Source organism: Diospyros lotus, chromosome 4 (genome assembly GCF_014633365.1).
Source record: "Diospyros lotus cultivar Yz01 chromosome 4, ASM1463336v1, whole genome shotgun sequence".
Taxonomy (NCBI): domain Eukaryota; kingdom Viridiplantae; phylum Streptophyta; class Magnoliopsida; order Ericales; family Ebenaceae; genus Diospyros; species Diospyros lotus.
The window spans coordinates 38,935,591-38,961,402 of NC_068341.1; the positions used below are offsets into that span (position 1 = coordinate 38,935,591).

At 39.9% G+C, this 25,812-nt stretch overlaps 2 protein-coding genes across 10 annotated transcripts; both read right to left on the bottom strand.

Moving 5' to 3' along the window:
* Positions 1-224: 224 nt before the first annotated feature.
* Positions 225-15,542, bottom strand: LOC127800777 (uncharacterized). 8 transcript variants are annotated; one of them, XM_052335582.1, is made up of 7 exons: positions 15,528-15,542; positions 12,545-14,127; positions 12,369-12,456; positions 11,298-11,603; positions 1,604-1,725; positions 985-1,187; positions 225-861 (listed from the first exon to the last, which is right to left on the bottom strand). In XM_052335582.1, exon 2 carries the CDS (start codon positions 14,064-14,066, stop codon positions 12,639-12,641), a length of 1,428 nt encoding a protein of 475 aa, XP_052191542.1. In that variant the 5' UTR covers positions 14,067-14,127; positions 15,528-15,542; the 3' UTR covers positions 225-861; positions 985-1,187; positions 1,604-1,725; positions 11,298-11,603; positions 12,369-12,456; positions 12,545-12,638. The 8 variants fall into 8 exon arrangements, with proteins under 8 accessions (XP_052191542.1, XP_052191548.1, XP_052191545.1 ...); XM_052335588.1 differs by lacking the exon at positions 15,528-15,542 and having other exon boundaries at positions 12,583-15,521; XM_052335585.1 differs by lacking the exon at positions 15,528-15,542 and having other exon boundaries at positions 225-831; positions 12,545-15,521.
* A 197-nt stretch (positions 15,543-15,739) lies between these two features.
* LOC127800778 (uncharacterized) lies at positions 15,740-25,351 on the bottom strand. 2 transcript variants are annotated; one of them, XM_052335591.1, is made up of 5 exons: positions 24,784-25,351; positions 24,443-24,617; positions 22,397-22,674; positions 22,118-22,230; positions 15,740-16,194 (listed from the first exon to the last, which is right to left on the bottom strand). In XM_052335591.1, exons 1-4 carry the CDS (start codon positions 25,231-25,233, stop codon positions 22,123-22,125), a joined length of 1,011 nt encoding a protein of 336 aa, XP_052191551.1. In that variant the 5' UTR covers positions 25,234-25,351; the 3' UTR covers positions 15,740-16,194; positions 22,118-22,122. The 2 variants fall into 2 exon arrangements, with proteins under 2 accessions (XP_052191551.1, XP_052191550.1); XM_052335590.1 differs by lacking the exon at positions 15,740-16,194 and having other exon boundaries at positions 21,904-22,230.
* Positions 25,352-25,812: the final 461 nt, after the last annotated feature.

Below are 25,812 nucleotides of genomic sequence, written 5' to 3' on the forward strand. Positions count from 1 at the left end.
GACTTCAGTACTTGAATAATTAAAAGTATCATCAGCATGTGTATACAACAACATTCAAGAGTATAGTTCTTAGGATTTTTTGACTTGAGCAAGTTCTAGATTTAATTCATCAAGTGCAAGGGAGGAGTGGGGGGGGTAGAGCTCCACTCATTTTGATACACGAGATCTTTTCTCTTAAAAAACAATATATATTTTATTTATTTTACTTTATTTTTAATTTTCACTACTATAATTTAATATTTATTTTATAAAATTAATAATTAAATACACATATACAAAATCAATAATCAATAACCAAATATACAAATACATATTGACACAACCTCTGATCACTTCAAACTACCGCCTTTGCGACAGTTCCCCTCTTGTCATCGTGTCTGCTTGTTGTCGTCACCATATCTGCTCACTCTCCGATGTTAAGAGGTGGTCTTCTCTAACCACTTTCCTCTTATAGAAGACCCTGGTCCTTCGTCGCCAAGTCTGCTGCAATGGCGAGCCTCTTCTGTCGGCAAATCGACTTCCACCCATGTTAGATGGCCTTTGTGGGAGAAAGACAGCGAGAGATGCTTGGCCGAGATGGATCGCCAAATCTGGCAGAGGCGACTAAGGTTTGCCAAAACTTTGGCGAGTGGATTTAGCATTTTGGCAATGGAGAGCAGCATTGGACATCTCCAAATCAAATTGTCTCACTATTAATTTGGCTTGGTGGGCGTTTTGGTGAAACGTTGGAGACAGCCTTACGGATCGGGGCTGCGCTGCCATTATTTTTCATGGCGCGATATTGGGATAGGCCATTATGCCATCATCAAAAGGCGCATGAATGTTTGATCCCTAGAGAAAGATTTGGCAATCCCACAAAGCCTGAGTGGAAAGTAAGCCAACTAAAAAATCATCAATAAACGCGACAACGAAATTTCACTTTTAAGGGCATTAAAATTTAGCATTAACAATTAAAATAAAAGTCACAAAATTTTGCATTGCTACCTTTGAGCAAGTGCATCAAGTTTAGCTTGCTTAAGCTCGAGAATTAAGTGCAGGGCCGATACTAGTACTTTTCATTTCATAGGTAGTCCTCCGCCTCAGAAAGGTCCTGGGCCTTGATTTGATGATCTGAAGTTGATTGAAAAACCAATCAAATAATGCTTCTTTGGATCCATTACTGCTGGTTCCTCAGTTAGCATTATCTCCTGCATCAATGGAGAAATTTCCAAAATCATTTCTTTGCAGAGCTGTTTGCTCAATTGGGCCTTAGGCAGGGGAAAAAGTTATCCGAGAACTGTTGCCCAGACTCATTTGGTAATAAACAGGCAGAATTAGCTTCTGCAGAACGTATTAGCATCTGTAGCAGGGAATAACCAGGCAAGCCAATTGATATGACTCCACCCCGATTTTTGTTAAACATGGCATCTTCCAATTCCTTAAAAGATCTATGAGTCCTTGGGAAACCATTATTTCCCTGTGTCATTGACACTCCTTTAATTAGTTATCAAGTAGCTGCAGTGGTCATGCATTTGGGATGATTAGCATCAATGGTCATTATGAGAGTTACAAGGTACAAAGAGGTGAACTCCAGAAAATGTCAAACAGAAAATTAACAAGATACCTCCAGTGGCTTCAATTCAACCATAGTACTCTTAATTGACACTCCATGAGAAGGAAGAATTTTTAAAGAAACGGGCCATGAGAAACCACTTTAAGGCGGCACAGCTTTCTTTCGACAGAGGCCTGTATAAATAACAGAAAATTGTGATAACTCCAAAAAAACAAAAAAGTTGAAAGAAGCAACAAGCAGGATCCAATAAGAATATGATCTAGGGTGTTTATTAGAGCCTTGGAAAGCAGCATCCTTCTAGCAGGTCATGAATATTGTTGCTGTATTCATCATAAAAATGGACAAAGAAGAAATAATATGGGGAAGCCCAAACCAAAAAGAGGACTCCTCAAATCCACAGCCAAAAACAAACAAAACTAGAAATCAGTGTGCAAATTCATATAAAAAGTAAATCAACATATTCCTCAACATTTGAGATGGGTCTGAGGCATCTAATATGAGTAGGTAGCCTCAAGGTTAGATCGAATATGACATAGGGGATGATGCTGCCATGTTAGCTTAACATGTATGAGTTGGTTTGTCCAAAATGATATAGCATGAAGATACCAGGACGTCATTGTTGCAGTTTACCATTTACTCCAAGTTTATAGTATGATATGTGGAAAATCAGGAATGATACGGCTGTCCAAATCACTAGCTGTACAGATCTCTAGTTGTCTCCTTTATTCTGTGTTTCTAAATATAGCTTAGGCTAATAGGAAGGAGAATATGCATAACTGTAAATTAGCAGTTTCCTATTCCTGTTATTTTCTATTATTGTATAGACTAGGCATTAATGTAGATTCCTAATCTAGGATTAGAATATCTGTATATAACCAGTGATGTATAGCAGAAAACACATTCTCTCGGTTATATTTCTACCTGAGTTCGGTCATTCAATTATTCAGTTGCCTACTAGAGTAAACCTCTTATTCAGTTCCCTCTTTCATTCATGGTATCAAAGCCACAATGGTTCAATCGCAGCCCTGTTTTCACTATGTCCGAAATTTCATCTGAATCTTGTACCTCTACTCCAGCCCCGAACCCACATAGAAATTTCGAAACTCAGTCCAATCCTGTCCAAATCACCACACCATTAGGTTGAATGGTATAATTTTCTACGCTGGTCTCAATCAGTCCAGATGTACATACGTGGGCGTGGCAAGATTGGGTATTTAACCAGTGATACAAAGCAGCCTAATGAGAAGGGGATCCAGCCTACTCCACATGGGACGCAGAAAATTCCATGATCATGACATGGTGAATTCGATGGAAGAAGAAATCAGTGTAAATTACATGTGCTATGCAACTGCGAAGGAACTTTGGGACAATGTCACCCAAATATACTCGGATTTGGGAAATCAGTCCCAAAGTATACAAGTTGACCCTCAAACTAGGTAAGATCCGGCAAGGAGGACAGTGTTACAAAATATTTCAATTCACTGAAAAAGCTGTGGCAAGATCTAGACCTATTCAATGACTACGAATGGAAATCTCCTGAAGACAGCAACTACTACAAGATGGTAGAAAACCACCAGATTTTCAAGTTCTTGGCTAGACTCAATATCAGAGGTAGAATAGTCAGTAGCCAGCCCCTTCCATCCCTTAGTGAAGTGTTTTTTGAAGTTAGAAGGGAAGAAAGTTGGAGGCAGGTTATGCTCGAGAAAAAAACTGAAAATATACACACCAAAACTTCGGCTATGGTTGCTGATGCTAAGGTGTATAACATGAGCCACCAAGAGAAATTTAAAGTTTGGTGTGATTATTGTAATAAACCACGTCATGCATGGGAGACTTGTTGCGTTATCTGCAGGAAACCAGAAAACTGGAATCCCAAGAACAGCAAGAAACCTGGCTGTACCTACCCTAATGTGCATGAAGCTAAAATCAGTCCATTCACCAAGCAGCAGATGGATCATCTTCTAAGGTTGCTGAAATCCAATTCCTCATCTAGCATTCCTAGTGCGTCAATTGCTCAAACAGGTAGTGATATTACTCTATCTTGTCTTTCAAATTCTGCACCTTGGATTATAGATTCAGGTGCATTTGATCATATGACAAGTTCACCCCACTTATTTGATACTTATTCCCCTTATCCTGGAAACGAAAAAGTCAGAATTGCTACTGTTGGAAAAGGTTCATGTCATGACCCAAGATTCAATAGAAGGGCATTATAGTAATAGACTTAGCAAGTTGTTAGGAGATATTTTGTAATGCTGTTACAGCACATGAATGCTGTTATTTTTGTTAGATGAAGCCTATATAAAGACCCCATTGTAAGAGGAGAGGATACGCTTGAATTAAATGATTGAAATCTGATTCTCCATCTACAATTTCTCTACAATCTCCCTCTCATTTTCTCTCTACTTCCCTCCCTCATTTCTCTCTACATTCTTTCCCATTTCTTCCTCTCAAATATTCTATTCTTGATTCTATTCATCAGCTCCTTTCGATTGTCATTCCAACCCTAAGCTAAACCCTAGGTTCATGACAAATGGTATCAGAGCAGTCAATCCTTGGCTATGGATTTAATTCCAATTGAAGGCGAATTTCAGTGGCGAGCTAGTCAGACGAATTCTAATTGGGTCGAGGCTACTGCTTCTGGACGCGGTTGCAGATCAGAGACACTATTGTCCGATTTTTGAAGACGAAGATGTCCCTTGAATCTCAGAATTGATTCCAATGCACGAGGAGGTGAGTGTCGGCTCGGATCTGAAGGAGGAGTGACTTCGGCTACGACTCTGGTGGTTGAGTCGAAGGACGGTATCTAGCTAGTGATTCTCATATCCGACCGTGATAGAGGAGGTGACCAGAGGTCGACGCTAATGGCCAGGAGATCGCGACTGGTGCAGGAGTTCCAAGCGATCGCAGTCTAAGAAGGCAAAGGAGTGGGTGTTGCAGCCGAATTAATTGCAGTAGGTTTGGCGATTGTGCAGCGGGTTCCTCACGGTGGTGCAGTGGGTGTTGCAGCCGAATTAATTGTAGTAGGTCTGGCGATTATGCAGCGGGTTCCTCATGGTGGTGCAGTGGGTGTCGCGGCCATTTTCAATGGTCAGTGATTGGGCAGTAGCTGGCGCTGGGAGGTGTTAATCTCCAAGCAAGTGAGCACCCTCAGTTCGGAATTGGAAGGTGCAACAGGTGAGTGACCCTCGGCCAATAATTTCGGTAACTATTAATTGGAATCGAAGGGGAAAGTAGGATCTAGTGATTTCCGATGTTGATGTGAGGCGATTATCGCCTAGGAATTCTGGACACTCCTGTCCGAGTCTTGAAGAGGAAGGCGAATAGCTGAGGTCGAAAGAAGAGGAGCGGCTGAGGTGTGGCAGTTTTAATTGGAATTCCGACTGGAGTTTTGCAGGTGTTGCCGCTTTGATCGGAAGGCACTGTGTGTGCTACGATTTGGGGTTGCCTTCTGAACCGTGTTGGTGAACCGTGCTTTCCTCCTTGATCGAAAGGAGATTCCGACCATTCTGGAAAGCCAACTCAGAGCATAACCAAGGGAAATAAGCTTGATGCATCACTGGCCATAAGCTGAAGCGGATTCAAGGCCAAGCGATTGTTGAATCTGTAGCAATTGCAAGCAGCGACAGCAGAGAGTCAGAGACGGTGGTGTTCGACGGTGCTTTCGGAGACGCCTAGGGCAGTTCCAATTGATTGGAACTTGCAGGCGCATTAAACCTCCTTGATTCCGACGGAGGAATTCTTGGCTAATTGGCCTTGAGGCAGTTGATCACCCAACAGATCTGGCGATCCTCAATTGTTGTGATTCCTATTGTAATATTCTACTGAGAGTTAGATGCTTTAGGAGACTCTAGGAGGCCATCAAGTCACTGTGACTGGCAACTACTTCTGTTCCTAAAATAGGCTGGAATTTGAAGCAAAACAACGCCTGAAATTTGCCACTTCTAGGATTAGCTTTAGGGTGACTATTGAAGAGAAGTGAGAGATTTAGGATGTACAAAGCTCCTGTTTATTGGCCTTTGAGTTGTCCTGCTCATGAGAAATTTGCTAGGGGCAATAGTGCAAGCACGAGGACATTGGAGTCTCAGTCGCAGCAGAAGGGTGTTGCATTTTTAGGGGGACGACCTGATCATAAGACCATTGGTAGCAATGCATACATGGAGCAAATGGGCCCTAAATTGCAGCAAAATAATGCTTCATTTTCAGCTGGAATGGAGTTTCAATGGCAGCCAAAGAATGCTGCATTTTCAGTTGACCAGAAGCATCAAATTTGGGAAAAGAAGTTTGAGAATGAGACTAGCCAAAGGGACAAAAGAACAAGCAGAGGGTTTGATGAAGACTGCAAGGAATTCGATCGAATGTTTCGCGAGAAGTTGCAAGAGTTTGCAATGATACTATCTAAGGAGTATTATTACAGTTTTCCTGCCGAATACTTTGATAACTATCATGGAAGTTTTAATAAGGAGGAGTTTCTTAAAATGGAGAAGCTGAAGGAGAAGACAAGAAGATGGGAAATTGATTCATCATTGACTTCCGAGTATGCGCTTGGGTATTTTGAATTAGGCAGCAATATCAAGAAGGATGTTGGCAGCATCAGAGATGATATTGGTGATGGATTACATCCTTCAAAGGGAACTTGTAATGAACAGATTGATAGGGCAGCCAATGTAGAGGGATCATCTGATATTGCTGAAAAAGAAGTCCAAATAGAGGGGAATTGCACCCAACAAAAAGGAAAAGAAGTTGTTGAATTACTTGCAGGGAATCAAGAGATCATAACTGAAACTGCTATCATCATTAAGGATGTTTTAGTTGATAATCGAGGAGGTCCAAACCAATAAATGATTGGGGAAGTCAATCAAAAAACAGTACTGATGGGAGCCAGCAAGAAATTGGGAGATTGGACATGAATTCGGCCACAGCTGCTTTGCAACCAGCTCTGCAACAATGGAAAGAGCTAATACCTCGTCAGAACTGGCAGTTAAAAAATGAAGGATTATTGAAGGAAGAGGAAGCGGAGGATTTAGTTGATAAGCAAGCTATAAATCGTGTGGGAAAAAGATGGAAAGGATGAAATACATATGGCAGCCGCTGAAAAATCATTGGCAGGGATTAAAGTGGCAGCAGATCCTAATTCTAAGGCTCACAAACAACCTGAGACTGTGTATCCAAGGCAAGTCTACAGTTTCCCAATGCTGTATGTACAGGATGTGGTTGATATTGCTGAAACAGAGCAAGGCCATGGGATGAATGGGAATAGAGTAGAGGTTGCTATGGAGGTAGGTATGTCATCCTTCCTCATATTGGATGGGAGGATTGAGTGTAATTGGACAGCCATTGCAGGACTTGGGTGCATTAGACTTGAACTTCATAAAGTTTCTTCTGCTGGAGTCTTGCGCCAACTTAGTCTTGGAATTAATCTTGAGAACCTACAAACGAAGAAGAAGAAGCCTAGAAGAAGAAAGAAGGAAAGAGGCATGATAGGGATTGAGAAAGCTGGAATTGGTTAATAGCAATGACCAATTGTTGAAGTTCTTGGGGACAAGAACTCTCTCAAGGGGAAGGGAATTGTCATGACCCAAGATTCCATAGAAGGGCATTACAGTAATAGACTTAGTAAGTTGTTAGGAGATATTTTGAAATGCTGTTACAGCACATGGATGCTGTTATTTTTGTTAGATGAAGCCTATATAAAGGCCCCATTGTAAGAGGAGAGGATATGCTTGAATTAAATGGATGAAATCTGATTCTCCCTCTACAATTTCTCTACAATCTCCCTCTCATTTTCTCTCTACTTCCCTCCCTCATTTCTCTCTACATTCATTCCCATTTCTTCCTCTCAAATATTCTATTCTTGATTCTATTCATTAGCTCCTTTCGATTGTCATTCCAACCCTAGGCTAAACCCTAGGTTCATGACAGTTCAGTAAAAATTTCAGAAAATATCTATCTTAAATTTGTTTTTCATATACCTAACCTTGCCAGTAACCTACTATCCGTGAGTAAACTATCTGAATATTATAACTGTTGTGTTACCTTTTACAAATCTCATTGTAAATTCTAGGACCAAAACACCAACAGGATGATTGGCAATGCTAGGATGATGCATGGCCTCCACTATTTTGATGACAACTCCTTCAATGAAAAATCTAGAGCTCAAAGGTTTGAGTTTGGGTACTGTTTGCTCTATCCCTACTTACAATCAAATAATACTTTGGCATTGTAGACTAGGACATCTCAGTTTTCAGTATCTTAAACATTTATTTCCTAAGTTGTTTAAAAATATGGATGTTTCCCTATTTCAATGTGAAAGCTGCTACTTGTCTAAAAGTCATCGTACTACATATGTTGCAAAACCATATTGTGCCTTAAAACCTTTTTACTTGGTTCATAATGATGTTTGGGGGCCCTCTAACTGGCAAAAAAAGTTACTTGGTTCATTGATGATCATACTTGGTTGTGTTGGATTTATTTGATAAGTGAAAAATCTGAAGTAACCCAGTTATTTAAAGATTTTTCTAACATGATTGAAAATTAATTCCAAACCAAAATTGGAATACTTCCTTCTGATAATGGAGCCGAGTATTTCAATGAAGGATTGGTAAATTTTTATAAAGGAAAAAGGAATTCAACCAATCCACTTGCCGAGATACCCCTAGACAAAATGGAATTGCTGAATGGAAAAACAGACATTTACTTGAAGTTGCTCATGCTATTATATTTTCAGCAAATGTACCAAAATATTTATGGGGTGAGCCTGGTTGTGTTGACAGCAACTTACTTGATTAATATGATGACTACTACGGCCTTGAAATATACAACTCCATTGGACTGTTTGAAACTTGTCTTTTCAGAATTTAAACTGCAAGTAAGTCTCCCTCTTAAGGTGTTTGGCTGCATAGTTTATGTTCACATACCTGCTAAATTCAGGTCCAAACTAGAGCCTAGGGCAGAAAAATGTGTTTTTACAGGGTATGCTCCCAACAAAAAGGGGTACAAGTGCTACAATCCAAAAACCAAAAAAATGCATGTCAGTATGGATGTGACATTTGTTGAAAATGAAACCTTTTCTAAAAATTCTCTTCAGGGGGAGAATGAGAGAGTGGAAGATATTTTTTGGAGTGTTTAATCTCTTCCCAATACAATTCTAGAACAGCCTGCAGCAAATCCAGTTTTAGAAAAACAAAATAATCCCAATCCCAGTCTGTTTCTGCCAAGTACCAATGGTTCAAATTCAGGGGGAGAAATACTACAACAAAACCTAGACTCTGAACTTCAGGTTTACACTAGAAGGAAAAATCATACAAAAGAAAGGGACCTACCAATTACTCCAGCACAAGGCCAATCCAAATCTCAAAGTGATGGGTCCAGGAGTCTTCCAAGTAACTCCTTGATCCCAATTCCTACTTCTTTAAATTCTAATCCCATTCCAAATGAGCCTTCAGATCTTAATATCCCAATTGCTCTTAGGAAAAGTACTCATTCTTATACTAATCATCCCATTTCAAAATACTTAGTCATATGAAAACCTCTCTAACAACCATAGAGCTTTTACTGCTAAGATCTCTCACCTATTTGTTCCAAGAATCATACAGGAAGCTCTAGATGATCAGAATTGGAAATCTGCAGTTTTAGAAGAGATGAATGCTCTAAGAAAAAATGGTACATCGGAGATAGTTGACCTACCAAGGGGTAAGAAAACAGAGGGAAGCAAATGGGTGTTTAATATAAAATGCAATGCAGATGGAAGTATAAAAAGATACAAGGCGAGGCTAGTGGCTAAGGGATTTACACAGACTTATGCAATTGGTTATCAGGAGACTTTTGCTCTTGTCGCAAAGTTAAATTCTATCAGAGTTTTGGTTTGACTGGCTGTAAATTTCAACTGGTCCCTACACCACCTAGATGTGAAAATTGCCTTCTTGAATGGAGATTTAGAGGAGGAAGTATTTATGAGTTTGCCTCCTGGCTTTGAAGAAAAATTTGGCCACAGGAAAGTATGCAGGTTAAGGAAATCCTTTTATGACCTTAAACAATCACCCAGAGCATGGTTTTAATGCTTGAAAGACTGTAAAAGGTCACAGTTATTGCCAAAGTCAAGCAGACCATACCTTGTTCTATAAGCATTCAAGGGGAGGTAAAATTGCTATTTTGATTATTTATGTGGACGACATAATCCTGACTGGTAATGATGTACCTGAACTGGAAAAGTTAAAAAAAGACCTTGCTAGTGACTTTGAAATCAAAGACTGAGGCAAGTTAAAGTACTTTCTCGGAATGGAGTTTCCCAGATCAAAAGAAGGCACTTTTGTTTGCCAACGCAGACATATTCTTGATTTAATTGGTGAGACAAGTTTACTAGGCTGCTAAGCGGTGGAAACTCCCATTGAAGCCAACCTAAAGTTACAACCAAACCAAGCTGAATAGGTGGTCAACAGGGAACAATATCAGTGTCTAGTGGGAATATTGATCTATTTATCTCATACTCGACCGATATTACCTTTGTTGTTAGCAAGGTGAGTCAATTTATGCATTCACCAGGTCCCGAACACTTTGAAGCTGTGTACAAGATCTTAAGGTACCTAAAAGGAACCCATGGAAGAGGGTTATTATTTAAAAAACATGGACATCTACAAATTGAGGTCTATATGGATGCAGATTGGGCTAGCATTGTTATTGATTGGAGATCTACCTTAGGTTATTGTGCTTTTGTGGAGGAAATCTTATTATGTGGCAAAGTAAAAAACAGAATGTGGTGGCACAAAGTAGTGCAGAAGCTGAGTTTAAGGCCATTGCTCACGGTAGGGGATGTGGATCAAATGTCTGTTGGAAGAATTAAAAACATCTGAATCCACTCCTATGAAAATATATTGTGATAACAAAGCTGCAATCGCTATTGCCCACAACCCAATTCTTCATGACTGAACCAAGCATGTGGAAGGAGACAAACATTTTATCAAAGAAAAGCTTGACAACAAGCTGATTTGTATCCTTTACATTCCAACCAGTGATCAAATAGCAGATATTCTTACAAAGGGACTACATAGAAGACAATTCGACAGGCTGATAAGCAAGCTGGCCATGAAAGATATCTTTAGATTAGACCAGCTTGAGAGGGGGTGTGGAAAATCAGGAATGATACGACTGTCCAAATCACTAGCTGTACAGATCTCTAGCTGTCTCCTTTATTTTGTGTTCCTAAATATAGCTTAGCCTAATAGGAAGGAGAATATGTATAACTATAAATTAGCAGTTTCCTATTCCTGTTATTTCCTATTATTGTATAGATTAGGCATTAATGTAGATTCCTAATCTAGGATTAGAAGATCTATATATAAACTGATGTACACACCAGTGATGTATAGCAGAAAACACATTCTTCAGTTATCTTTCTGCCCAAGTTCTTTCATTCAATTATTCAGTTGCCTACTCGAGTAAACCTGTTATTCAGTTCCTTTTTTCGTTCAGATATGTTGATTTCATCCTACTTTTCTCTTTATTGTTATTATTCCTAGTCACACAACAACACAGGGAATAGCAACCCCAGGAGCAAAAGGCCAATAGTGCGAGATAGTATCTTGCTGCCAGTAGGAAATTAAGCTAGTTGATTTTGTTTTAATATTGTTTTGCCACTACAAATTCGCCTATCTTAGGTTCGACCACAAAAATAAAAAATAAAAAAACAAAAGAAAACCTGCATCCAAATTCCCTTAAATAGAAACATGCGAAAGTAAATGTAGTTAACCTGATATACCACCACTGCTGCATAAGCACCTAAGAAGGTAGCCGATACCATGGAGCCTAATACAGTCCCACCTAATACAGCCCCAGCAACAGACAACGACCAGCCCAGAATGGCCAGGCCAGCAATTGTTATGCAAAAGGTCTCCAAAAAAGGGCCTTGTTGACCAATACAGTCATGAAATAAACAGTGCCACCCCCTTGACCAGCATGACAGGGCCTTCTGCAAAGGGCAACAACTGGGATCACTAGCATGTCAACCATGAAACCAAGATTCCCAGCTAGAATAACTCCAGGAAGATAGAGCAATCTGCAAAATATTTTGTGGAGATTCAGCAACACAGAGATAGAACCACCAACATAAACCAATGTATTCAAAGACCGCGCATGGACACAACAATCTTATAAATTCCAAATCACTCTTCAATAATTAATTGCCTCCATCTGCCATTTTGAAAATGAATATGAAAAAAGTGCAATGTTTCTTTGACAAGCACATTGTTTGGAAAAGCTTTATTTCTGAAAGAAAAGAATTAATAACTTAAAGAAAGCTAAAAAAAAAGGGAAGAAAAAGTCTAAAAGAAGAGCATTATCTTTATGTCGTATGGATATCAGAGTCCATTTTCATCTCCATGAAAATAATCAAAGAAATATTTTTCATAAAACTCCATGAAGAGCATGTCATGGTCTGAAATTAGTTGTCTAGGTGTACTTTTCATTGGTGGAAATGGTGATGGCATTAAGCCAAAGCACAAGTTATAATTGTAATGTTAGTTTTTGGATCCAAAATAAAAAAAGAATAAACATTCAAATCTAAGAGAAGAATGGTTAGGGCATCAAGAACAAAAGGCACCTAAAATAGGAAATGTAATGATGTGTTATGAACATGAAATTTCAATCATATGACAGGGTGAATAAAAGGGCATGTGCTGAATCAAGCTTGTTCCTGCACAATAATTCTAGGGTTCCGACACCCGGGTTCATTTTGCTGATGGAAGGATTTCAACAGTAGAACAAAGATTCTACTTCAGTTGTTATAGCACAAAAAACTGTCTAAACAACCAACACAGCATACCTGATCTCAAAATATTTTCCCTCTTGAACATACATCCTAAAATCCTGGATGGCAGTAAAGCTATCTTGATAGTGTCCCAAGTTCCATCCTGCATCATATTGAAATGAAGTTTGCATTACAAATGCAACAAGGAAAAAGAATTGGACGTTTTAACTTCAGCGGGCACCTGAACATACATAAATGCAGTGGAAATATTTATCAGTCTTCCCTTTACCAATAGCTTTAAAAGTCGCAAATATCAGCACTTTCCAGCGGGTTGCTAGGCCCAGATCACGAGCTCTCTGGTTGTAGCGGCGCTGCCTGGTTGGGCTGGGCATCCGGAACTTTCAACCCGAGTTTAATGACGGCGTTGTTGTAAGCCATGGCGGCCTCCTCCGGCGTGTCGTAGGTCCCCAGCCAATGCCGGACCCGCCTTCGCCGGTCCCGGAACTCCGCCACCCATCTCCCCGACGACCGCTGCCGGACTCCTTTGTACTTCCGACCATTGCTAGCCGGCGGCGGAGTCCTCACCTGAATCGCTTCTTTCTTTCTATTTTTACTAGCGGTTTCGTTGTAAATCTTATTTCTGAACTTTATGACTAGCTTTGGCCGGCCGAATAACTTGTTATCCTCATCTCTGGACGAGCCAGTAGCAGCAGGATCAGTAACTGAAACCCGGACTCCTTTGTACTTATCATTGCTACCTGGTTGGGGCTGGGCAGTCGGAAGTTCCAGGCCGAGTTTAATGGCAGCGTTGTTGTAAGCCATAGCGGCCTCCTCTGGCGTGTCGTAGGTCCCCACCCAATGCCGGACCCGCCTCCGCCGGTCCCGGATCTCCGCCGCCCATCTTCCGGACTCCCGTCGCCGGACTCCTTTGTACTTCCGGCTATTGGCAGCCGGCGGAGGGATCCTCGCCCGAACCGCTTCTTTCGCCTTTCTATTTCTAAAAGCGGTTTCAGTGCGAACCTCATTCACGAGATTTTTGACTAGTTTTGGTCGGCCAAATAGGTCGTCTTCTTCATCGCTGGACGAGTCGGTAACACCAGGACCAGGAACCGATATCCGGACTCCTTTGTACTTCCGACGATTGCTAGCCGGCGGCGGACTCCTCCTCGCCTGAACCGCTTCTTTCTTCGTTCTATCTTTACAAGCGGTTTCGTTGCGAATCTCATTCACGGACTCTTCGACTAGTTTTGCCCGTCCTAATAGCTCGTCGTCTTCTTCGTCGCTGGACGAGTCAGTAGCGTCAGGATCAGAAACTCCTTTGTCCTGCCGACCATTGCTAGCCGTCCTCGCCTGAACCGCTTCTTTCTGCTTTCTATTTCTACCAGCAATTCCGGTGCGAATCTCGTTGACGAACTTATTGATAAGTTTTTGTCGGCCAAATACGTCGTCGTTTCGTTCATCGCCGGACGAGTCAGTGGCACCAGGATCAGGAACTGATATCCGGAGTCCTTTGTAGTTCCGGCGTTTGCTAGCCGGTGGCGGACTACTCCTGGCCTGAACCGCTTCTTTCTGCTTCCTATTTTCACGAGCGGTTTGAATGCGAATCTCATTCACGACCTTCTTGACTGGTCTTGGTCGGCCAGATGACTCGTCGCCAGAGGAGTCGGTAGCGCCAGGATCAGCAAATGATATCCGGACAAGTCTACCGATTTCAGAATTAGAGGGCGATGGCTTGGGATGAGCTTCTTTGTGGCAAATGGAGCTGTCTTCCATAGCAGACCTCGAAACCCTAGCTTTTTTCTGGCCGCGTCCAACCGTGTCTCAGTTTAAGAATCTACGATTGTGAAATCATAGCCCAAGGATAATAATTTTAGGAAATAACAATTCTGCATTTGGTTTAATGAATTTGAATGGTTGTGATTTTTCTCTGGGGCCGTCGACGTTGAGTTTAAGGAACGAATCATTAGCTACAGAGCTCCGCCCCCGTCCATCCAGCCTAGCCTTGCCACGACTAAACTTGAAATTTAATTTTATTTCATATATTTGGCTAAAAGATAGAATTGAATTGTAATTCTAATTCTAATGTTTGAAATTAAAATTAACTCAATAATTTTTAAATGTTATATACAAAATAAATAGCAATTACACTCATTTTTAATAAACAACTAAAACTACAACGGTGACAAAATCAAACACTACATAGATTTAAATTATATTATTCATTGTGAATAATTCAACATTTACAATTTCAAATTCAACACCACCTAATTGTCAACTTTTAAAATGATAAAAAAAAAGTTTTATAAATAAATATAAGGATGTTCGAAATAATTGTAAAAACTTTTTTTAAAATGAGCAATTTTTAGAATTATTAGGAGGTCCGTTTAGCAAGCCCATTAGGTCCAAGGCCCAACTCATCCACTCGGAACGGTTCTAGTAGTGTATTGAGTTCAACTACAAAAATATGTATATATCTATCTCTCTCTCTCTCTCTCTATATATATATAGTGCATGCTAACCCACTACACACCTATTTAACACAACACTCCCATTACCCCTAACTAAATGGCATATTTCCATTAAAACCCAACAATGTTAAAGAGGAAAGATGCACTTGTGATACCATCTAAAAGACAAGTATGACACTTTTATCTCCAATCAATGTGAGACGTGGCCCAAAACAAATATCAACATTGGTAGGAGCACTATATGGGTATGCTCATACCTTTGTTATGAACCCTTTTTTATCTATTCCAACCTCAAAGAAAGGAAGTGGGATTTTGACCTATGCATATAATATCTTTACTATATGGTCACATAACTATGGGATGAATACTACTTTTAAGTTCACAACCCCATATTCAAATGGGATTGGAATTTTCTCAACTCCTAAACTTCAACTGCCAACACCCCTATATAAACCAGCAGGTATAAAGACATTTACCCACAAAGCAGCCAACCTTAAGCTTAAAAGGATGAAGCTGTTGCTAGTAGCATACTGTTTGGTGCCTCTGGTTTTTGCCTGGGTTGGCGTCGATGCTGTTCGAGCAAGCGCTCGCCTTCCTGCTACCGTTAACCCGCAAACTCTTGAACCACGTCATTATGTCATAGTAACAGGTAATGAAGGCAGAATCCTTCCTCAGAAGAATTCTAAGTTGCACATAACATATTGGCTTTCCAATCACAAAAATGATGCTTGCAAGCAAAAATAGAAGGAAAATGAAAGCTTTTTACCGGAGATTGATGGAGAATATGTTCTTGTGGTAGGATGCAACAACAATTGCGACATAGCTTGTTGCTACTGTGATATCAGGATACAGCCACCAATATGCATTCAATGCTGCCAGTAGCAAGATTGACCTGCAGGTATGTGTATTTACCCACTATACTGAAAACCAGTTTACTTATTAGATAATTATACCTAATGACGTGGATCATAAGTTGCTTGATGGTAAAGGAATATGAGAGGTATCAAGCACTTAAAGCAGGGTGACAGCTTCAGATTACATGCAACAATTCCTCAGTGACACAGAAGATACGATTATACTGCAATATGCATCACCATACCACTCAAATGAACATATTAAGCTTCATGTTTTGTCTACATAACGGCAGCATTAAATCTGAAATTACCATGGCAATACTGGGACATGAATAATTACAGATAAATAAGGCATCAAACATAAAGTACATGAGGGTATTAGAAGTTATTCGATGGAAATCACTATGAGAACCTTTAGCTCTTTTGCTAGCTATCATGGTGCTTGCCTGTTACTAAGCTTTAAAGCAAGTCCTCAATCATCATACAGCAAGTGCCCAAACACAACTCTTTTTACTTTAATGATGAACTCATCTTCATTTCACATTCATGGATAATGATGCAGGACTCAACAGCATTCACCTAAGAATTTGCAAACACGTTCATATACCATAGCAACCAGCTATCAGAAGGAATATATGAAAATATTGCGACACTTTTTCAGATATCTCAAACTTGCAAATGCTATCACTTGGCAACGTCAAAACTCAGGTCAAGACTATGTGATTCCGACAACCAGTGACTACAATGTTATAAGCTGAAATACCAGAAACAAGTTTGTAAAATATTCACATGCATAATTACTAATCTGAGCATCTGTAGTTTGTAGTCTTTTAAGAAACGTCATATTGATCCATCTATATCATATTACTCAAGACTTACTCCATGCGATTCCATCAACATATATTGAACACATCCAATATGCAGAAGAAAAGATTGTACATCCAACTTGGGTAGTCAACACAGTTTGCTATTGACATCCCAAATCTGTACAATACTTGGGGCTGTTTAGTTGTGGAAAATGTTTTGCAGTTTTCCATCTCCAATTTTTTATAAAATCTCTAGTTTTAATTATTTTCCATAGAATAGTTAAAAACATGTTCAAAGGTTAGAAGTGCAAAAAACTAATTTTTTATATTTCCTGTGGACTAATTTTCCACAAAACTTGGGCTGTTTATAGTTCATGACGGTGAATTATTTTCAATTCCTCAAAATGATGAGAAATCCCCCCAAACACCCCCCCCCCCAAAAAAAAAAAAAAAAAAAACCTGGGCGGAGGCTATGTTAGAATTGTGCATCCAACTTTGGGAATCAAAATAGCTTGCAGTGGGCATGTGCCCAGATCCCTACAATCCTTATAGTTCAAGATTACTTTCACCTGTGTAAATTGTTTTCAATTCCTAAAAATGACAGCAACTTCTTTTCTTCTCCGACTTTTCTTCTTTCCACATATCCAGTCCTATAACAGAAAAAGTGTAGCAAAGCAAACAGCATGGAGTACCTTGTATATATCTCAAACTACAGGGACTATGACATCATGCTAATCTAATGGACTAGCACAGTATCATCTTTCTATTCATCTCCCATTTACCAATTTTCATCACGAGTTCTTAGGATTTTAGAATATCACCAACCCAACAAGGGGAATTGCCAACATCGAGGTTTCAGTGAAATTGAAAATGCGCAAATTCACCATTAACAGGAAAAAAGGTTTGTGGAATGGTGGATGCTAACACCAGAAGTCATGCAACAGCCACTGAAACAAAACAACCAATGCGGATGCAAACATCAACCAACAAGAAATAATTGTCATGACCCTATGAGCAATAAAGGGGTATTATTGTAATAGGGTAGAATAGTTGCTTTGGATATTTTACCAATTAGTTAGGTGCACATGGCTGCATGTGCAAGGTTGTTAGGAGACAAATATGCCTATATAAGGCTAGTGGAAATGAATGGGTTTCTCATGTTGAATGATAATTGAAATTCCAATCTCTCTCTCTCTCTCTCTCTCTCTCGTTCTCCGCTGTTCCATCCATTCTCTCCCTAATTTTGTTCAATCTCCCCCTTTAATTGTTCTCTGTTTCTTCCCCAAATTCCTTCCAATTACTTCTAAGACCTTAGCTAAACCCTAGAGTTATGACAAATTGGTATCAGAGCACTATTCCTCGACTGTGATTCCATCGATCCTAGTAGTGAATTCTGTTCAATCACGTATTGGAGGTAGATTCGAGCCATCAAGATCCTAACAATCATGATCGAATAGGTGAATTGCAGTGACCCACCGCGATTGGTTGGGAATTGTGTACTACCAATCCACAACAGGTAGTGCAATCGAAGCCAATCCATTCAAGAGGCGGGGCTGGAGGTGCTTCCTAGCAACAACTCTGACCACCGATTCAAGAGAAATTATCAAGTAGCGTGTGAAGGTGAAGCAGATTCCAGCACTCTTGGGTGTTAGTTCCGTTTAACATCCAAACAAATTTTTGTCGATTTTGGGTCAGAATTGAGGGCATAGCTGGTCAGAAGTGACAGGCGTGAAGTAGACCAAGTCTGAGACGATGCGGGCAGACCCAAGGTGAACGCAATTGTCCAAGATTAAGCAATCTTGGTTGAAGATTCAAAGCCGGTGAATCTAGGTAGCTCCCAGGAGTGATTCAACGACAAAGAACCCACAATTGCATTGGTCGATTGTCTTCGATGGTGATCAAAACCGGTTTGGCAAAACTTCGACAATCCTGGTTCGTCACTTGAAGGCAATTCAAGAAGCAGCAACTTCCAGTGAAGACGTGGAGAAGTAGGAGGATTGGCTCGCGGCCAAGACTCTGGTAATCTTGGCAAGACTTGAAGATGAGCAAGCTAGGAGGATTCGCGAACTGGAGCGGACGACGGGTGCAGGAATTCCATCCAAGTTGACGACACTGATAGGTGAATTGGCTGCGAAACGAAACGGATCGCAGGAAGCAATTCAGGACACAACAAAGAGTGGATTGAATAACAGAGTCGATCCGTTTTGGTGGTGTGATTGGAGTCAATCCATTCGGGAGACTGTGCTAGGGGTGACTTGGCCAATTGATTCTGACAGTCAGTGTTCGGATCTCCGCAAGCACAACAGGAGGCGACTCTTGGTTGGGATTACAACACTCATGTGATTGGGTGAGCCATTTTTCTGGGTTGATGTGAGGCAATTGTCGCCTGGGGAATTTTGGGCACCCCTGTCCGAGTCTTGAAGAGGAAGACGACCAGTGATTCTTGAGGTTAGATTCCAAAGCATGAAGGTGATTGACGGCGGATAGGCAGTTGCTTCCAATCTGATTTTGAGGGTTATTGCTGGCCGACTCTGTAGATTTAATAGAGCAGTTGCTGCTCAAAATGGAAGGGTGAAGAGGATTCAGTGAATTCTATGTGGGAAGTGGATTCTTCCAACTTAGCCAGCTCGTTGATTGTTAGCGCTTGAGGCTGTGAGCAAAGGAAACAAGAGGTAGATTTTGGCTATAAATTTTTGGCTAACTTGGGTCAAAGTGGAAAGGCAAAGAAGAGCAGGTGCCCCAACTTTTGAGTTGCAATTGAGGTGAGTATAGGAATTGCTATAACAGGCAAAACAGAAGCATGTATAGAACTCTCATTCCTTGGCCGTCGAAGTATGTTGTTGGTGAAAATTCGACCATGGGTAGCAATGGATATATGAGACCATTGGAGTCTCAATTGCAGCAGAAAATTTCTTCATTTTCAGTTGGAATGGAGCCTCAATGGTAGCCAAAGAAGGCTACATTTTCAGTGGGGTGTCCTACTCATGAAGCTAGGGGCGGCAGTGCATACATGAAGCGGAATGCTTCATTTTCAGTTGGAATGAAGCCTCTATGGCAGCCAAAGAAGGCTGCATTTTCAGTTGGCCAGAAGCAACAATAGGGGAAAAGAAGTTTGAGAATGAGATCTATCAATGGGACAAGAGAGCAAGCAGTGGGGTACACGACACGAGCAAGGAATTTGGCCTTATGATACGCGAGAAGCTGCAAGAGTTTGCGATAATACTTATTAAGAAGTATCATTACAACTTTCCGATGGAATACTTTGATGATTATCATGAAAGTTTTAACAATGAGGAATTCCTTAGAGTGGAGCAGCCGAAAGCGGAGACAAGATTACGAATGAACGATTTACTACCTACTCTAGACTTTGAGCAGAAAAAGAAGCATTCTGATGGAGGCAACAATGACAAGAAGGATGACTGGCATTATCCAAAGAGAATGGGTAACAATTAGGTGGATAAGACAACAGATGAAAAAGGAGAATTAAAGGAACACATTGGTTCATTTGGAAATGAAGTTCCTAATCAGGATGTTCCAAATGATACTCATGGAAGGCCAAAACTAGAGCTGAATGATGCAGCTACCTGGATGATAGAGATGACAGAAGGAAACCAGGAGTTTTTGAGTTGGAAAAAAATTATCCAACTAAGATTGACAAGATAGAAGAAGAATTAATACATCAAAGGGCAATTACCACAAGGTTGCAGGAGGAAAGCTGGGAAGTATTTGATAAAGTGACCAACGAAACCAAGGCCAACTTGTTACCCTTGACATCTAATGCATGGACTGAAGGATTAGATAACGTGAAGGGTTCTTTATCAAACGATAAGAGGAAGATAGCCCCAGCAAAATGAAGACTTGTTGAACCTAAACGATGCCATCGTATTGCTGCCAATTTTGAAGGTGATGAAAAGAGGGGAACATATGTGGTAGCTGGTCGGCTAGAGTTTCGCAATGATCGACATTTGAAGGTTGTAGGGTTGTAGATTTCAGCTGCTACTTGTGACAAGGAGCAGCTAAATTCATTGAAGGCATTTGATGTGGACACATTGACAGGTTTTGGCATTATATTGGATCCCCAGACTATGAATACTAGCAACCTTAATTTGGTAGTTATTGCAAACCCAAGGGAAATAGTATGTTACTCTTTGGAGGAAGATGCAGCCTTGTCTGCAATGATTATCATTTTTGTTTCAATTGAGAACCTAAAAATGAAGAAGAAGAGACCTAGAAGGAGGAAGAAGGAAAGAAGGATGAACCAGATGGAGAAGGCTGGAATTGGATGAAGAGCCATGGCTACTTGTTGCAAGTTCTTGGGGACAAGAACTCTCTTAAGGAGGGGAGAATTGTCATGACCCTATGAGCAATAAAGGGGTATTATTGTAATAGGGTAGAATAGTTGTTTTGAATATTTTAGCAATTAGTTAGGTGCACATGGTTGCATGTGCAAGGCTGTTAGGAGGCAAATATGTCTATATAAGGCTACTGAAAATGGATGGGTTTCTCATGTTGAATGATAATTGAAATTTCAATTTCTCTCTCTTTCCCTCCCTCCCTCTCTCTCTCTCGTTCTCCACTGCTCCATCTATTCTCTCCCTAATTTTGTTCAATCTCCCCCCTTCAATTCTTCTCTGTTTCTTCCCCAAATTCCTTCCAATTACTTCTAAGACCCTAGCTAAACCTTAGGGTCATGACAATAAGAAACGAGGTAACAAGTTGTACAAATGAGACAAAGGCAATTAAATTAAATCACTAAAACAAAACGACCAACAGGGGACACAAACATTGACCAACAAGGTATGAGGTAAAAAGTTATACAAATGAAACAATAAGCATGCAGGGTATTACCTCTGGCATGGCACATATTTTGTTTTGGTGCTTGTTAAAACAGGTATCCAGAAGTTCATAGTAACCTTGAGAATTGTTCATTTGTTAATGTTACTTTAAGCTATTTCTAAAATCTGTTTCCAGAGTTTCACAGCCTTTTTTTTTTTTCTTTTCAAATTCTAATATTCAGCCCAAAGCTTTGGAAACACATAAAATCATCATCATTAACCAAGTTAGGTCAATGGCATGGCATTCATAATGTTAATTGACTTAAAGTAACATTGACAATGCAAATCCATGCAAAAGAACAATGTGACAAATTTTGCACCAAATGCCCTTCTTGATGCGACCCTCTACCGAGGAAATGGAGAGATAAAGTTCCAACACCATCTTCATTCAAAAAGACATAAAATATTTCCAAAAATAAATAAATAAAAGAGGCATTCCCCAGTGCATGAGATACCCCGCTTTGAATGAACCGGGGAGGGTCCTTTTATACCCAGCTTTACCCTTACTTTGCAAAGACCAAAGAGGTTCAACAACTCAAATATATGACCTATTTACATAAAATGTTTCAAACAAAATGGAAAATGGCAAAAATAAAAAATGCCGCAAACATCTGAAAGCAGTGCACAAAATATACAGCAAATAAAGATAATAATTCAACTTCCCAAGGCACTCTATATTATTATTAAGTAAAGGGCTTTTAATCTATATATTCAAGACTAACAGTTTGACTAGCATCCATCTAGCCACCAAAAGTTTTTGCCGCATCATATGCAAAGAGATGCTTTAAGAATGCAACCAAGTTAAATTCAAGGAAAAAATCTAGCTCTCAGATTAACACAAGGATAAGTTGAAAAATATACAGATTTTAGGGCCTCCTTGAAAGTCCCAGAAACACAGCAGCTGATGAGATTTGTACACGGAGATCAGCAACATCAACATCATGGCCACCTTCAACCAAACCCCACTTGTCAATCTGCACTCAAAAAATAAAAATAAATATACAAATCAAAGAAAACATGAACTGACTTAATCCTTTTGAGAATGGCTCCATACATAAATGCAAATTAATATCCTATATGAGTGTTTAAGTCTGAGAAACAAACAGAAGAAAGGGAAGAAGTAATGACAGCAATAAAAACCTGCAAATCTTCTTCTAGTCTAATCAATTCAATTGCTTCCTCAATCTGCAGTCTTCCCCGAAAGATTCCAATGGAAATAATTAGTGAGTGAGCTGCTGCCGCAATTGCATCAATTGCAGCCAATTCACAATCATCTGTTCTCTTAAGAAGGCTCTCAACAGCATTTACAAGACCATCTTCCTGTTTCCCACCAAAGAAACTGGAGTATACAACAGGCTTAAAGCCAAATTCTGACTCCACCCACTCAAGTAAAGGATCAATTTTCTCCACTTGCCGTTCTGAAAATTCCAGGGATCAACACAATAGTGATTGGCAATTATACATCCCTTTTATCCATAAAGTGCGTTCAGAGAATGAGCTACTTAAGGCATTATGTGCAACAGAGTTGAACTGAACTTCACAAATGGTAGATTTTTCCACAGATACAACAAAAAGTTCCATGCAATTGAAAACTTGACTTTAGCGTGCAATTCATCTATTGAGTTCTACCATAGGCACAGAGCTATTAATAAAAAATTACTGCTCATATCTTGTAATCATCATCATCAACTGCACCTTGTTCTAACTGAGTTAGGGTTGGTGGCATGGCATTCATAATGTTAATTGGCTTCTAAAAGTCACATTGACAATACAAATCCATGCCAAAGAACAATGTAGCAAAATTTTACACCAAATACCCTTCTTGACGCAACCCTCTAGCAAGGGAATGATGATATAAAGTTTCAACACCATTTTCATATGAAAAAGTTTCATAAGATGATGATGATGATGAATGAAGATAATAGGTTAAGGTTTCTGATGTTAGAGACAGATTGTGAGAGTGAAAAGGATTATGAGATCTACGAAGAAAAATAGGTTAAGAGGCAGGAAATAGGCTATAGGCTACCGAAATCAAAGTGAGAGGAATGGATAATCAAAGTGAGTTGGGTTTGAATTGAGAGGAATCGCAACTGGAAGATAGGGATAGAAGAGAAGGATAGAAGAGAGGGAATCGAGAGTAGAAGGGAAAAGAGGGGGGGGGGGGGGGGGGGGGGAGAGCTTTAGGAGAAAGGGGAGGGCTGAAGTGGCAGCAGGGGACCACATGACACATGTCGCACATTCACTAGGTAACTTAACCGAGTTAGCAAGTGTGCCAACAAAGCAATGCTGATGAGTGCAAATGCTGGTCCAGTCAGCGCCGGCTCACTATCTCCGGTGAGGGAATTACTGGAAAATTCAAAATGTGGTCACATTGTAAAGAAAATTAAAATTAGGTGATACATCTGCAACAAATTAAAGTTTGGTGACCAAAGTAGAAAGAACCTATAAGTTTGGTGACCCCGGGTGTCTTTTACCCAGCAACTTAGCTAAACGCCTAGTTTTGGACTAAAAGGCAGATTTTTGCCTAACTTTTTAGCATTGACTTGAGGGTGATGTTGGTCCACCCTTGAGCCAATTCTAGATTTTACAGTTATTGGTACAATTATTTGTAAAGCCATGCTAACTTTTCTTCTTTTCCACATAGTGGCAACCCCTAGGTACGTTTTGATTTACACAACCCATAATCTTGCCCATCAATCAATTCTATATGCAGCATATTAGTACATAAATTCAAAAGAGTTGCATGTTAAAATTCAAGCAATGCCAAAGCCAAACCAGAAAAGTAAATTACAGCTAGTTATTTTATTCAGACCCTTTAAAGAGCAAAATAAAAACACAGAATATAATGTCAAAGATAAAGAACAGCTTAATAGGTAACATCCATAACCAGGCATCCAATATCCTAACTTTTATTTCCTGTCCAAAACATAAAATTTTTCATAATCTTAACTACTTGAATAAATATATATAACTTGCAGCAAAGGTATTAAAAGACCACTTAAAAACTCATTAGTAGTTAGAATCAATGGCAGAATAAAGAAAAAAACTTCATACCGCACATTTCTCCAAAATGAGAACTTATATCACACCCCCACAGAAGTTAACCACGAATTACTAAAGAAAGTACACAGTAAATCAAACATGTAAAGACTGAGCATTACTTAGCACATAGATAAGTTTACATACCAAGGACTCCACGGGTCAGGTCACAATCACCAGGAGCACGGCAGAAGACTAAATCTTGGTGGAACTTCTTCAGCAGACTGTCAATTACCTTGGGGCGAGTGAGTGGAACTCTTTCCAATGCCGTGCACGCAAGTTTCATCAAAGGCATTGTGAAGGGTCTGATTCCATCTGTTAGCTACAATCACAGAAACCAAATCAAATTGTCCCCAAATTAATCAGAAGTAAAACCACTTGAACAGTTACCCAACCAAATCCATTAATTACATACTAAAAAAAAATAAAAAATAAAAAAGCAAAACCACGGATCAAGAAAACTTAAAAAAATCCAATAAAACACTGACCTGGTATTCCCATTCGACAGCAATAGCCTTAGCGAGAGCGAGAGTAGGGCACTTGAGGGGCCTCTTGGAAGGGGTTTTGAGGGTTCTGTAGTCAAGCATTACAGTCCAGCCGTTGCCGTCGTCGGCCTCTCTAGTTGTAACGTTCTTGTAAAATCTCTTCCCGACAACCGAGCCCGTCATGAACGACATCGGCATGGTAACCGAAGACGCAGATGCCGGCGATGACTTCGTATTAGGCGCCTTAATAAATATACTGCGGTCATCCGTGTTTGGAGACTCCTGCTGGGCGCCGTCGGACGAAAACGTGAAGGACGAAGAAGATGATGCGTCGGATTCGGGTTGGGCGGCGGCGGTGGCCGTCATGTGGCGGTTCAGAGAGTGAGAGGTGAGGGTTCTGAGCAGGCAAGGGTTTATTGATTTTAGGGCTCTGCTCATCATAGCAGATGCCATTTGCTGCGAAACGAAAACAGATCCAAATACTATTGCCGGAAAATAAAAGCCAGCAGGCAGCAGCCGATCGGTAAGGCTTTGTTTGGGAGGAGACCCCTTGCGAATGGAATGGAAATGGAATGATTTATAATAATTTTATTTAAAATTAATAATAATTTATAATAAATTTATAAAAATTATTTATCAAATTTATTTATAAAGATAACATTTCTATAGAAAGAATCAGTTCTCCATACTCAACATATCAATTGCTCGAGATTGGAAATTCTTTAATCACACCAACAAATCCGCAAAATTAAAATAAAATAATGATGCAGGCTGTTTGCCTCCCCCAAATTGTTCTACTAGTCCTAAAACAAATAAATAAATAAATTTTAATCCCTAATGAAAATAATGTTATTGTATATATATACATATACAACCAAAAATATATAAAAATAGAAAATAAAATAGGTCTCGTGAGATTTGGGTCGGTTATGATCTAATCTAATTCGTGAAAATTGAAAATTAAATGGACATTCCATAAAGTGGGTGACTTAAAGAGAAAAAAAAAATCTTATTTATTTGGGCAAAACATAT

Bases quoted from the DNA above. Each gene is read 5' to 3' on its own strand.
- LOC127800777 (XM_052335582.1), bottom strand. From the start codon at position 14,066: ATGGAAGACAGCTCCATTTGCCACAAAGAAGCTCATCCCAAGCCATCG.
- LOC127800778 (XM_052335591.1), bottom strand. From the start codon at position 25,233: ATGGCATCTGCTATGATGAGCAGAGCCCTAAAATCAATAAACCCTTGC. The intron at 24,618-24,783 runs GTCAGTGTTTTA...CTGTGATTGTAG, and splicing joins CTGTCGAATGGGAATACCAG to CTAACAGATGGAATCAGACC. The intron at 22,231-22,396 runs GTTTTTATTGCT...TTTTGAGTGCAG, and splicing joins GACTAGAAGAAGATTTGCAG to ATTGACAAGTGGGGTTTGGT.